Source organism: Buteo buteo, chromosome 2 (assembly GCF_964188355.1).
Source record: "Buteo buteo chromosome 2, bButBut1.hap1.1, whole genome shotgun sequence".
Lineage (NCBI taxonomy): Eukaryota > Metazoa > Chordata > Aves > Accipitriformes > Accipitridae > Buteo > Buteo buteo.
In genome coordinates this window covers 42,215,846-42,230,827 of record NC_134172.1, presented here as the reverse complement: position 1 = coordinate 42,230,827, position 14,982 = coordinate 42,215,846, and the positions used below count along the sequence as shown (strand labels likewise).

General features: G+C 36.3%; 1 protein-coding gene across 3 annotated transcripts in view; it reads left to right on the top strand.

Annotated features, from left to right (window-relative positions):
* The window catches only part of ZNF385D (zinc finger protein 385D), a 445,996-nt gene that overhangs the window by 362,477 nt on the left and 68,537 nt on the right, over window positions 1-14,982 (top strand). For all 3 annotated transcript variants that reach the window (XM_075052162.1, XM_075052170.1, XM_075052177.1), the window contains one exon: window positions 9,084-9,246. In XM_075052162.1, coding sequence (XP_074908263.1) covers window positions 9,084-9,246 — 163 coding nt within the window. The remainder of the gene's footprint in view (window positions 1-9,083; window positions 9,247-14,982) is intronic.

Below are 14,982 nucleotides of genomic sequence, written 5' to 3'. Positions count from 1 at the left end.
TGAACCAGAAACTAGTGGGCTGAGGGTTCTTTTATTCCAAGAAAACACATTGCCTCTCCATGGATGTTTCTGCACCTGGAAGACTTGGATTCCTCTTGGAATATGAGGAGAATGAATGAATCTGTAACTCTTCCATCTTTGTCCTAGCCTTAAATTATCAATCTTTGTGCAGCTGTGAAAACTTTTCATAGTGCAAAAGTTCATGTAATTTTTTACATATACTTACAGCCTTCTACAGGAAGGCTGGAGATTTAACCTCGGAAGCACCCAACTACAGCCAATTCCACATAAAACAGAGCTGGAATCAGGAAATGTGAGCATTTGTGTTTCTTATTTGTGGGTTTTGAATTTCTACTTATGGCTAGGAGCTGATCTAAAGGACACAGGAAAGATTTATGTTAAAATAACTATTGAAATATAAATTAAAAATCCAAAATTAAGAATTTGAAATGTGTGTAACTGTACATTTGAGTAAGAGAATCAGAAAGCTGAATCAACATTTTTCTGAAGACAAACTTGAAATTTTGAAAACTTCTAATAAATATAGTATTAAAACCAGTAATTCCAATAAAAGTATTAAGTCTGTGATTAAGAGCACAGTGAAAATATCTCCATGGACTCTCTTTTGTGGTTTTGTACATACAAGTTGTATTAACTTGTTTGTAATTTCAAAAATAATATTCAAATAGTACTGAATTAATAGGAATTTAAATATGCACTCTTCCTGTTTTCTGTAAAATTTCTTGTAGTATCTTTTTGTCTCACTTATTGCTATTCTTCCCTGATGCTTTGATTCAGTCAAAAAAAAATCTGAAGCTAAGAATTCAATGAGATTGCTATTATGAATGTAAACAGACAGAAATGGTTTCCTTGGCAACAGAAACTAGGTGAAAACACTCAGATGAGCTACACTAAACCCACCCACTCAACTTTCTTTAGCTATCAGTTCACAAGCTGGATGCAGAGGGAATCAAGTGCTTTATGATCAGTCAGTGTAAAGTTTCTAAATGAACTGAGGCCCTGGGCAGGTAAGTGTATGCGTACACCCTTGACTCCCATTAGTTGTTGTGAACTGCAACATACTGAGATTCAAAAAGGTGTTGGCTACATATCCACCACTGTCATTCCTTTTCAGATGACACCAGAAAAGACTGAACTTTCCAACACTATTCAGGAAATTACTGTCTTTAAAGCAGTTATTTTAAATTCAACAGCATCCGTTGTTTTTAAGTAAACATTGTTTGTGTATAACCTGAACATTGAATTACATTTACTTATTAAACTCATTATTAAGGAAATTACAATCATATTGAGCTTATTTTCTTTGTTGTTTCATGGATAGATTGTACGTCAGCTTCCACTCTTAGGATTGCCATTCTTGACATATTATTCAAAAGGTGTTAATTAACACAATGAATAAAAGATGTGTGGGTGTGTCTACTGCTAGTGGAGGGAAGCTGGGATACATTTCTACAAAATGATAATGGCATATATCATTTGCTCAAGTTCACAGTTCCAAATATGTCAGTTCTAAATTCAAAACTGGAAGCATATATTTTATATCTACTAAGCTGAATTAATATATAGTTTATTTTATCACATGCATAGCACATAGCAGTGTGTATAGATTAACCTTCTTCTGTCTCATTCTAAGATTAATCTGAGATTAATCACTTGGTTAATCTGAATGAAAAAAACCAAACAAGTTTAATATTCTCTTGAAACTCTAACTGCAGTAAGATTTCCCACGGGGAAAAGAAATGATGCTGCCAATTAATACAGTAAAGATGCGATTAAATGTTAATTTCCTTGATTATACCAGTTTTCAAAAGAGCATATTTCACCTCCCCATCAAAAGAGCTCTCCCAAACCCAACCATTATTACTATGGCAGTTGGTATGGAAAAACTTCCAGAGACCAGAACTTGATAACCTTGTCAAAAGGAGTTTAAAACTGATCTACCTTAACAATAAAAAGGATAAAATAGATGGTAAAGCAAATATAGTCTGTTTATTGAATTTAAACATGCAATGAACTTTTGTTGTGCTTCATCAAGTACTGGTGTCCGTAAAAGAAAAATGCCAGGGATGGGAAGAGATTGATTACTTGAGCTATCTTCCCTTCAGTATATATATTTTGACGCTGTGTATGTCTACTTGGAAGGCAGTGTGAAGTGTGTTATATCTAGGCAGTTTTTTGTATCTTGCTTAGATAGTTTCAGGTAACACCACACTCGATGGCAGCCTACAGTGCAAACAAATGCATGGTCATGAAGATACTGTGTTATGGGACAAGCGATATTAAGTAAGAAATTTTGACCTTCTGCATCTGATCAAGATAAAATAGTTTTTCCTTTCCATAATGAAAATATTTGATTTTACTATAGGATGGATGGTTTTACCATAAGAATGGGGTCAATGCCAATCTCTCACAATGTGATACAGACTCTTGCCAGGTGAAGTCTCTCACCATTATATAAATGGCTCTGGAAGGAGCCCAGGCACAGGGATTGGGATGGAGCAGCTTTGTTAATGCAAAGGAGCTAGTGAGCTCAGAAAGCACCCATTCGCTCTGATCCTTGAGTCTCAGAGTACATTCGTGTTTATTGAATAAATGCTTTATGAAGGAGAAGAGAGAACAGAAAGTTTTTCTTTCCATGGAAAGAAAAAATTAAATAACTGGGAATTAATGTGCTGGGACGTTTATTTTATTCTGCCATAATAATGGAGAAATACTTATTTTCTACAGAAAGGTCCTTTTTGGTACTTGCTCTGTTATTGTGTATTTGGCTCTAGAGAAAGGGGCAAATTGATCAGTCATAGTTTAGGGGTCAAAAGCCTTCTCTCAGAGCATATCTGAAAGAAGTCATGTTACACGTGTCCTTGGTGTTTTATACCATAGTTACATCTGAGTGCATAATGTAATTAGATCTCTGGCTCTGTATTACAGAGTGGTGTTGATGATAAAGTGCACAAAAAATTGAAATGACGCAATTCAGAAGATAAAGGTAAGCTTAGCAGAAGGAAGAAATGACAACAGGAAACATTTATCTGCACTATAATTGACTGCAGATTGAGTTTGTATGTATCAGGCAGAAATCAGGATACTCTTCTTGTTCAATGTGAAACATGTCATCGTGTTGACATCACCTTTAAAAATTACTTCATATGTCTTCACTTAATCTCATATTCTGCAAAGGCTTGCACAGATACTTAGCTTGTTTGTCTCTTGTACTGTGAGTCTGTGAAGCTCTGCTGAAGTCCATGGAGTTCCTCTGTTTTCTAGAAAGTAAGCGTAGGACTTGTGAGTACTCCTGAATTTCCTGTGTATACTCACTGGGCAAACAAAACAGTAGGCCTTGTAAGAAATTATTTTTGAAAATTTAAAGTAGCTTCAAATAAAAACTTACCTACTAAATAGAGTAAATACATCTCAGTGCAAAAGACTGTACAATCCTCTTCTCGTTTTCTCAGGTGTGGCTCACTGTAAAAGCCCTGTCCTAGGCAGAACCAACTGTTGGGCATCTCAAGGCTGTTAGGCTTTCTCTCTGCAAACTTCTCCAGTTTACTTACTGGAGAAGTTCTGTAGAGATCAGCTCAGGTTATGTAAATAGCACATACATGGTAGTATACAGATGTCTCAGCTGCATACTGCAACCTTCCCTGAGCAGTGCTGTCATCACTGACTGGCCAGGCTTTGGAGTCATTAAAAAAAAATACGATGCTTGTTCCAAAAATAAAAAGGTCTTTTGATTTTTATCACTTTCTTCTGTGCTTAGAACATCTGTGAAATTATATTTGAAGTACTTATTGACAGCCCAGCTTTAGGAAAATATTCTGTACTCAGAGATTAAGACAATGTGTAGCATAGGCATCTTATAAACAATTTCCCTCACTTCACCAAGCACAGAAGCCCTCTTGGCTTATGCAGTTGTGTATTACTGCTTTCCATGTGTGTCCAGCTCACTGACAGTATTAGTTTGAACCAAGAAACTCATTTTTTGTTTTTAGAGCTTTTTACTCTGGAGGATCCTGACATGGGTTGCTGATGTATTAGCCAAAATGGCTACTGTTGTACTGGGAATAACAGCAGAGGCGATGGTATCATCCAGTAGCTGGTAAAAACAAAGACAGACATGAATGATCTACTGAAATCTCAGATAGGCAAAAAGGACTTTTCAGCACTCTCAGCCCTTGTTTGGGGCTTTCTAATGGTGCAGACAAACTGCAGCCTTGCTACTAATTGTCCAGATGAGAGCATGGAGCAGAGCACTGTCCACAATGGACATCTTTCAAAATGCATTGTGAAATGAGAAAGACATAATGCAGGATAGTTGGATTGTTTTCTTGTGAGGAAGAATCCGTGGAACATAGTCACTACACTTCTTTTTAAAAGTTCTTTTTTCTGAGCTGGCTTTTATTTTGAAAGTGTTGCCTAGAAGGAATGACTGAGGCAGGAAAACAATCTAAGATTGGTAACATGATGTGGAGCAGGAGGGATATGAAAAGGGTAGAAGATGCAGTGCTGCTAAGTTGAAAACTTTCTGAGAATAGGAGGAGACCCTTTTTTGTCTCAATGTACAAAATTAAGCACGATGTTTTTGTTGTACTAATGCCTGAAGAACATAAGTGAGAAAACATATGATTCACACAGGTACATTAGTCAGGCAGACAAACTTATTTTGAAGACTTCCATATAGATATGATGACTATAATTGTAAGACAATACTGTCTGGATTGTTTAAAATAATTTATCTTTCTCATTGTATTTTACACATTGCAATTTGCTTGGTAATATGATGTCCTTATGGTAATTGTGGTACAATATTGCACTTAAGCAAAGAAAATATAGCTGAGTTTTGACACTATGGCTGTTCTTTCTAACTGCTTACACCTGCATATAGAATTTTTTATTCTTTTATGGTATGTGTATGTCCGTGTGTTTATAACATATGTACACACACAATAAATATTTATATAGACAAATAATTTTTTTATATTCTAACAATTTGGGAAGATTACAAAATGTAAGGATTAGAAAGGTTCCTAATTATTCAAGACAGATAAATGAAACTAAAGGAAATTATTTGTTGTGCAAAAGAGATGCTTAAACTGACTTGTACTGCTCAAATAGGCAGGACTTCATTACAAATAAGCTTGAAAAGTGATTTACTATTCAGACATCTTGCCATTTCCTTGAAGTAATTCCCATAGACCAAAGTTTGTCTACATGTAATTTCCACCATCAGAGTCCTCAAAATTTAGTCAAGGATCCTAGAGTTTTCAACTTCAGATACGAAGTAATAGTCTACCTTTTACTTTCTTGTTAGACATCTTTTCCATGAATGGATATAGTTTCTTAAAATTCAATGTAATGTTGCACCAGCAATATTTGAGATATTTCGCATGCTTTCATCACTGACTGGGTCACTTGTTAGCTGACAGTGACCTGTCATCACAGTGCTAGGGTTAATTCTGTGTAATCAAACATGGAAACTCTGATGTGAGGAGCAAACTTGGAAACCATGATGAAAGAAGAAAGTAAGCTCTTTTTTAACATATTCTTCTAATGTGTTCTTTTATAATCCTAAAAAGAAACAGAATTTAATATTAGAGGGGTTTTAGGATAGCTGATTGACTATGATCATGAAGTGTTTTGTAGTAATAGGGAATTTTTCCTTTAGGATTGTCCTGAATCTCTTTCATTTGAGAGAACACCTGATTTGGGATCAAACAGTTGTTTCTCAAAGGGGACTGGAGTCCATCAAGATGAGCAGTTATAAATGTCAGTACCCTTTTACAAAACGTGGAAAGGGAAATCCTCCCTCGATTCCCATTGGCTTCTGTAGATGCAGGGTTTCACCTTAACCTCTGCTTGTAATTTGTCTGAGCACAACTGCTAGCACAACTTGGTAAGGTAATATATAAACATGTATATATTATCTTCTTGGGTTTTGCAACTGTTGAACTCTGAAGTGTTCCAGAAGGAGACCCCTTCTCACCTTTCTGAAGGGGTATAGTCTCTTCACTCACTTAAGCATCATGGTTGGCACCAAAAAGTAGAACTAACTTGTCTTTAACTCTTCTGCTCTCTCTCAATATTTCTTAATTCTGCATGAAAGTTGGGAATAATTACGTTTTATGATCTATCTTATTTTTGCATTTAACCTACAAGTAAATACCATTTAAGTAACCAGTTTTGTAGGCTACAAGTAAATGCCATTTAAGCAGTGAGGGTTATTTTAGTTCTCTTATGGCTGCAAGAAATGATTCAGTGAGGTACCATGTTTAAAGTTTCTGTGCTGGAAAAGATATATATATCTTTTTCCATTTCCTACATTTTATTTTTGCAAGGAAAGATAATGACAGACTTTTTTTTTTTTTAAGGGTTCCAGTTCAGTTGTAAAGGTTCAACATAAGCTAATTTGGTGCTGGTTAAATGCTTAGGAGCAATCTGTCTGCTCTCACATAGAAATACCATTAATGTGCCAGCTACAGTTATATTGAAACAAGCTCTGATGGCTTCATGTCCCCACAAAGGATGGAGATTTAAACTTGGAAATAAAAAAGGCATAAAGATCTTCTTTAAGTAGAGGCTGGGTAAACTGGCAGCGCTCTGTGGGAAGTGAGTAATGGTCAACTCTGTGTAGCAGCCATCATACTTGTAAATTTGAGCAATGTGTTTCTACTTTGGAGCAATTTCATTCATATATTTCAGAACACTGAAAAGGTCACCATTTTCTACATAGGCCCTCATTGTATATTTCTATGCATCCAACACTCTGCTTCAGTTGAGGTTTGTGGAGCTGTAGCTGTGAGACTTTGGACGGCAGAGAACTATGAATGCAGGAGACATATACCTGGGGTGCTCCACCAACAATTCTGTGAAGAAAGTTGAGCTATGTATCAAACTAGTATCAACATTCATAATTCAGTATTAAGGACCATGTTCTGACTACACTTCTGATATATATGAAGAATGACACTATTAGTTAGGGAGAACAAGTGCAGTCAGAATGTGGAGCTGACAGATAATTAAATTTTACTAGAAACTGTAAAAATATTTGACATGATAGCAACATGAGGATGTACTGTAAAATGTAATTTTTATTGCATCATCGTAACGACACTGGTCTTTCAGTTTAACAATAATTAACATCTCTTGACTGTTTGTATTTGGCTTACAGTATGTCTCAATGTTATGTGTTGGGAATTGTAAAAGGTGCATGATTGTGCTGTTTCTGTTCAAGGTGTTTCTAATTAATAACTTCACTGTCCAGTGTTCTTTCAATAAGGGTACCTAATACAATATTTACATTATTTTAGGTACAGAGAAACTGGCTTTTCAACCAAACTGAATGATGCATCTCAATATAAGACAAAAGCATATGCATGTGTGTATATCTATGCATGTATACACATACATATATATGCGTTTATTGGTTTAGACAAGGTCTCTCACTTCTTTCCTACTCACCTTGAGCTTCTCAAATCTCAGGCATCTGGAAGGAATCACGACTTTTCATGAAAGCTGAAAGTCATGTATCTCAAGATTAATTAATATATGTTCTTATTGTGATATTCACTAGAACTTCCTCTCTCCATTTACTTGTAGCTTATAAAAATTCATCTCCCCAAAATTTAGCACATTAAATAACATTAAATAAAGGTCTAATGACTACGAGATGCCAGATAATGCAGGATTCTTCTACCTGCATGAGTGGCTTAGTGAGTCAAATGACTGTGTCTTTTTATCCCTTTGATCTTTTGAGTTTGTAGCCACTAAATTACATAGCTGTTTTTTAATTCTTCTGATTCCACAATGGAAAGCCTTTACCTTTCTTTTATGTTCTAAGTATCTGTTGTTGTTTCATGCCAGAAACAAAATACTGACCTTTGTGGGTCCTTGGGCTGACCCAGCATAGTTGCTTTTTATTTGTTCAATTCTGTAGTAGCTAAATTTTGACTATTTTTCTAGACCCTTAATAATTTCTCTTTCAAGTAAGAAAGGAGCTGCTCTCAGTAAAATCTGAAATTCAGCAATAAAAATATAAAAAGTTTTTCAGGTTGTTAACTTATTAACTGGAAGACTATCTTTTCTAGGAGTTTAAATAATTAGAGAAGAAATAAACTCTGAATATTCATACTAATTCCAGTGGGGTTTGTATAACGTTTTATCTTGCACTTCAAATATTATTCTTAAAATATATTTGCAACATAAATTAAATGAAGAAAAGTTGGTGTTTACTCTTAGAATAATAAAGATACTTCCAGTGTAATACATAAGTCTTAATAGTAATGCATATACAAATCTATTTTAGCTTAATGATATCAAGTAGCCAAAATATATTTGGGACTGTGGCAAGATTTGTGTGAGCTTTCTCCTTTGAAAGGATGCTCCTGACTTTGAATTTCAAACACTACCTTTTGTAGCAGGTAGACAAAAGTAATCCTTTTTTTTTTTTTTTTTTTTTTTAAGTCAGCCAGCTAATTGCATGTCTGCCTCACATTCAGTTAAATCTTTGGTGATGGGCTTTGAAGAGGTTGTTTTATGTTTTGCTTTCTTTTGTTTGGGCTTTGGTTTTGGTTTGGGTTTTTTTGGTTTATTTTTTATTGTCAGTCTTTGCTGAGAAGTTCCTGATACCACTGTTAATACTGAACTGTTCTTTGAAGGAAGCTTTGACAAAATCTCTAGTTTGAAATAGAAACTGGAAAAGTGCAAAGCTACTGGGAGGAGAGTGCCTTCCTCCCTGTTGCCTGAGAATTATGGGGGTTTTTTAGTGCAAAAGCCAAAAAAAGTCTTGATAGAAAAACTAATGGTAGCATGGTAGACTAAATCTTATTTTGGTCTGAAAGTAATATACTGTTATACAGTAATATACTGTATTTATCAAATTGGGGTTGCTTGAGTATTTTTTCCATTGTTTTCCAAGCATCATTCTAAATGTAATTTTCTGTTTGGTCACTACTTGGATAATGTGAATGGTACCCATTATTGAAAGGTAGTCTGTATTTGTACTAATACAGAGAATGCCAGTTTAGAAATGAGCCTGATTGCATGGTTCATTTTGTTCTCCTTTGTAGAGCCAGGCTGCGGCCCACTACAAAGGCACTAAACATGCCAAGAAGCTCAAAGCACTGGAAGCCATGAAAAATAAGCAGAAATCTGTTACTACCAAGGACAGCGCAAAGACTACCTTCACTTCCATCACTACCAATACCATCAATACCAGCTCTGACAAAACAGGTTAAGCGACAATCTTTGTTGGTTTTGTTTGTTTTTTTGGTTTGGGTTTTTTTTTCTTGTTTAATTCCATGTCTGTTTGGTTATGTGCTTGCCACATTGATTCATGCTCGATCCATCTTTCTGTGTGATACTGGTTTCTTTTAGTCTGTTCAATAGGCTGGTGAGAGTATGATAGTCATGTCACCGAATTCTCTTAGTGAAAAGAGGCTTGTCATTCTTTTAGGACAGAATGCAATACTCATGACTTGATTAATTTTTTATAGTGGCTAAACTATTACATATCAACTGATCTAAAGATCCTAGTCTATTTGCAGTACCTCTCTGTAAATAATTACATACGGCACATTTCTTTTAACCACTAACAGTGTAGCAAATCGCGCTACTTGTGTCTAGAAGCCTCTTACAAAAGCTTTGTTAGTAAAAACCTAATTTTCATAAATTTCAAACATTGCATTATTTTTTTTAAAATGGCTATTGCATGGTTTTGAGCTGGAAAATAGCTGTATAACCTCTATTCCACACAATCAGGTAAGTGCTATTGATGCCAGTTATTCTGCTTAAATGAGCCTTCAGACTGAAATAATATCCTTTAAATTATTGTGTTGGTAAAAGGTACTCCTTTGCAAATAAACTCTATGTGAGTATCTGGTAAAGTCAACAGGATTTGATTAAGCTTGCATTTTAAATATGTGGCTATTGTACTGGAAGTTTCGAAGGAAGGTTGAAAGTTCACTGAAGGGTACTCTAGTATCTCACAAGGCATGCCTGCTCTTGTGTATGAAGGGATATATTTTGCATACTTAGTCATAATCAATCCCCCTTCCCCAAACAAGCCAAAAAGAGCCACAGCAAAAAAGCCAAGGCTGTGAAACAACAGAGACCTTTCTACTGATGCTGAAAACCACTCATTTGGAACACTTCCAATGCAGTAAGTTTAGAATTGTAAATGGATGTGCGCTAACCAATTATAGTATAACAAAAAAGTACCTTGCAGACATGTTTAGTACTTTCCTTAAGATACATCCTTGCTATATTTGTTATAGAGAGATACCTCTATGTCTCTCCCTCTATATATCTTTGTTATAGCCCTTTATTATAGACAGCATATGTTTTTATGGAGATTTATATTCTAATTATAATGTGATTGCTTTAAAAAACAATCCTTACATTATTTTCATGTTTGTTACCCGCCCCCCCCCCCAAAAAAAAAAGAAAGAAGGAAAATATTCTGAGTACTTTTGTTTCTATGATGAAAGAAATGAAGCATGGGAGAGAGCAGGAACAATGTCAAAAGTTATTTATGAAAATATATGTGTTTCTAAACATACAAATAACATTTAAAAGTTTTTCCTGCTGTTACCTGTTGGCATGTTCAGAACAGAAAGGGGGATATTGTATGGAAAGAGTGACTTATTGTTTACAAAATATGATCTAGTGATTGAAAAAAAAAACCTGAAGAAAAAAGAGATCTTTTTAAGCTTTAAAATGTATTATTCAAAAGTTTTTATCTTATGCTGTGTAAGTTTGAAGGATTTTCCAAGGTGCCTTAAATCCAGTCTGAGTCTTTCCATCAGGTTTTGAATTAGATGCCTGACGAGCTATATGAACTGTCTTGTATCGAAGGTCAGTAGTACAAATCAGTTTTTATATTGGCATAAGAAAACACCAGAAATCCAGTTGCACACAAAAGCATGGAGTTTCCTCAGCTTTACACATGGTTTGTGACTTCCTGGATTAATTTCACAGAATGTGTATATACATATATGTATGTATATTTATACATGTATGTATTCTATGTTAGAAGTACTGACCTTAATGGCATTCTGAAAGACACATATTGATGTTAGTTGACAAACAGCCCAAAATCTGACAACTTCACAAAAGACTGAGAGCCATATTCAACTGCTGGCAAAAGCCCTATTCAACCAGTGGCATTCAAAGAAAGGCGGCCAGTTCTATCCAAATGCAAATACAGTTATTACAGGTCAGCATTGATGTGACTGGCAGTAGAATAGCATCCTTGGTGTAAATCATCCTTTGCAGAATCAAACATGTGTATGCATAGTGGGAGAAAAAAAAGGTGAAAAAAAAGAAAATTTTGGGTAGCCAAAAGGATGAAATTTTCTGTTAAACATGACAAGTTAAAAATTTAATAAATCAAATTTTCTTTTCTTTCCTTTCCAGTTGTTCTGTGTCTTATATTTGCTTGATAAACTTTTATGGGCAAAATTATTTCTGAAAGCCAGAATAACATCAGAACATACTACACTAAATGTGTAAGTTTGCACATTTGTAAATGATGGCTGTAAAAGTAAAATATTCTGATAGTAATATGCAGTTCTGAGGGAACAGCTGTCCTTATGAACAGAATTTATTAATTAATCTTTCTTAACTAGAAATAAGGTCTGTTACTAAGTTTGTGCATTTGTGATCATTTAGATCAAAAGCTTTTTCTACAGTATTTTAAAGCTCTCTGCTGAAGATTAATACTTGATCCCAAATACACTGAGGATAGGGTCATGTTCATATCGCCTCCAATATATCATGTACAGCAGTGGTTAAATGGTGAATTACATGTTAGTCACAGCACATTGGTCAGGACTTGAGTTCAGTGGTTCTGCGTACCCTTAGCAGCTCCAGCAAACAAAATGTCATCAGGAAATCTGCAGTGCTATGCAATGAAGATTATGAAAAAGACCACACAGTATACAAACTGATTCAAGAGCTAAAGCAGCAATTTATTATGTTGCTTATTCTGGAACTATTTTGTTAGACGTGGTGCCAGCATGTGTTATTGCAATAAATAATGGAGACTGTGCAACCCACAATGTAAACGGACTCCTTAAAACCTTTCATAAATGATTACTTGTGGTTAAACTATGTGTTAAGGAGAAAACATAAAATATGGAGTCATTTTGCTCATTCTGTGAAAGTCACTACTTTTTTTTTACCCCTTTAAGCAAACTTTTAGAATTATTAGAAGGCTTGAACTTGAGAAATCATTGGGGCAATGAAATATGAAGAGTTATGTTGGCAGTCACGTAATGGACAATGCCAGTCTTAACATTTGGGAACTCTGTCACCAGTTCTATTATTTAACGTCCTTCTTTCATCTGTATTTACCATTTATTATGTGATACGTGTAGTCACTCAGGACAGAAAAACAGAAAGTGTGACCATTCCAAAGACAAGCCCACGTTATGGTAGTATACAAGCCAGATTTCAGTATTTCTTGATTCTCCAATTCAAGGGTTGACAATAAAAATTAATGTTTTCACCACATATTAACAACCATGCATACATATTCCCTGACATAAAGTTGTTAAACGTCCTCGATAGCTTTACAAATTGACCCTCCTTTCTGTCAAGGTATATTTTCCTCATAAAATTACTTCACACCTTCACTTTGGCTGTAAGGACAGATACTTTAGGAACACCTTTCAGACTATATTTAGATAGACTGTTCTATCATTCTAACTATATGTCCCATCCAGTAAAGTCATTATCCCACACTTCAGTTTTTTTAAACCTAGAGTGAGTGTCCAAGATTATATCCTTGTAAAATGATATCCCTGTCGTTGTTGCATATGTCTAAATATTGATCTTTTCCAAAGCTATTTGAAGTTTAAAAGGACTCTCCATGACCACATTATCACAAATTAGGTCTTGAATATTTGGGCTATTTTTATTTATTTAATTATTCAGCAGAGAATTCAGCATGAGTTTGATCATTTGTTATCAATGGAGAAGAAGGACCAGACCTTTCCAAGGCGGGGGGAAACCTGTCATTGAGAGCCATCACTATAGCCAAGTCTTTAATGTTGCTTTTGAATGTTATACACTATGTCTTACATCTTGTGTACTTAAATGCAGAGAACAGGTCTTGAAAACAGAGAAAAATGTGATGAACAGAAAGAGTGTGTACCTGGGCCAAGGCACAGACAAGATCATCTATCATTAGGTACAGTCTTAAGAGCTAAGAGACTCCTGTGCTGTCAGAGAACAAAATACTGGCACCTGTCCTAAAGAGCTTACAGTCTACACATAAGATGAGAGACAACTTAGGGGGATAGACACTGTTAATGTAATAGGCAGGTGTTTTAAAAAAGCGGTAGCATAAACATGTTCAAGTGATAAAGGCATCACAAGAAATGAGAACACTGAAGGATAGATTAGAAGGAAAAGGAGGAAAGTTTTTTCCAGATACTGAATGTATGTGTGGGTAACAGCATGGGGGAAAGCATAAATTCTCTTATTTTCCTTTCACTGGCACATAGGAAAATTCTTCTCTGTGGGAAAATTTTAATTGAGCTACCCCTTTGCAGTCCTTTTGTTTTTTTCTTTTTATCTAGGAAGTGATAGGATATTTCTGGTCAGCAGATGAAATTCTCTCCTGAAATAACAATTGCAGCCCAGCTGGGATAATTCTGAAATGGAAAGCAGGTGGAGTAGGCGAGAGCAGCCAGTCTGGCAAGGTCTTGGGCATAAAAAAGGAAGGAGAGAAGGAGAAAGAAACCAGAAATGATGTGGTAAGTCAGGGTAAATTTTGAAGGAGGAAGAAAGGAAGATGGCATGAAATTGAGAGATTCAGGAAAATATGCTGGAGGATGGCAGCCACAAATACCACAGAACCACAGAAATTTTGAGATTCTGTGAAGAGACCTCAAAAGGGACGTCTGGAAATCAACCAGATCACCCCTACGGGTCAGAGCAGGGTCAGCTAGAGCAGGTTGCTCAGTATCTTCTCCAGTTGGGTTTTGAGTATCTTCACAGCCTTGCTGGGCAACCTGTTCTACTGTTTGACCACCCTCAGAGTAAAGAAGTTTTTTCTTGTATTTAAGTCCAATCTCCTGTATTTCAGTTTGTGCCTGTTGTGTCTTGTCCTGTCACTGGGCACCACTGAAAACAGTTTCCGGCTCTGTCTTTTTTACTGCCCGCCCCTGGCCGCATCGGGTATTTATACACATTGATAGGACCCCCCTGAGCCTTCTCTGCTCCAGGCTGAACAGTCCCAGCTCTCTCAGCCTCTCCTCGTACAACAGATGCTCCAGTCCCTTAATCACCTTCGTGGCCCTTTTCTGGACTTGCTCCAGTATGTCCATGTCTCTCATGTACTGGGGAGCCCAGACCTGGACCCAGCACTGCAGTTGTCTCACCAGTGCTGAGTAGATGGGAAGGATCGCCTTCCTCGACCTGCTGACAACAGTCTTGCTAATGCAGCCCAGGATGCCATTGGCCGCCTTTGCTGCAAGGGCACACTACTGGCTTACACTTAAAGTGGTATCCACCAGGACCCCAGGTCCTTCTCCACAAAGCTGCTTCCAGACGGTCAGCCCCCCACCCAGGCTGGTGCGTGGGGTTATTGTTGCCCATTTGTGGGACTTTGCATTTCCCTTTATTGAACTTCAAGGGACTCCTGTTGTCCCATTTCTCCAGACAGTCCAGATCCCTCTGAATGGCAACACACCTGTCTGGTGTACCAAGCATTCCTCCCAGTTTCTTAGCATCGGCAAACTTGCTGAGGGTGCACTCTGTCCCATTGTCTAGGTCCTTAGGGATGACTTTAAACAATATTGGCACCAATATCAATTCCCGGAGGACTCCACTAGTGACTAGCCTCCAACTTTGTGCTGCTGACCACAACATTTTGAGCCTGGCAGTTCATCCAGTGTTTTTTCTATTATCCTTTATTTCTTTTTGTAAAAATGAGAACTAAGAAACTGTAAGAAAAAAATA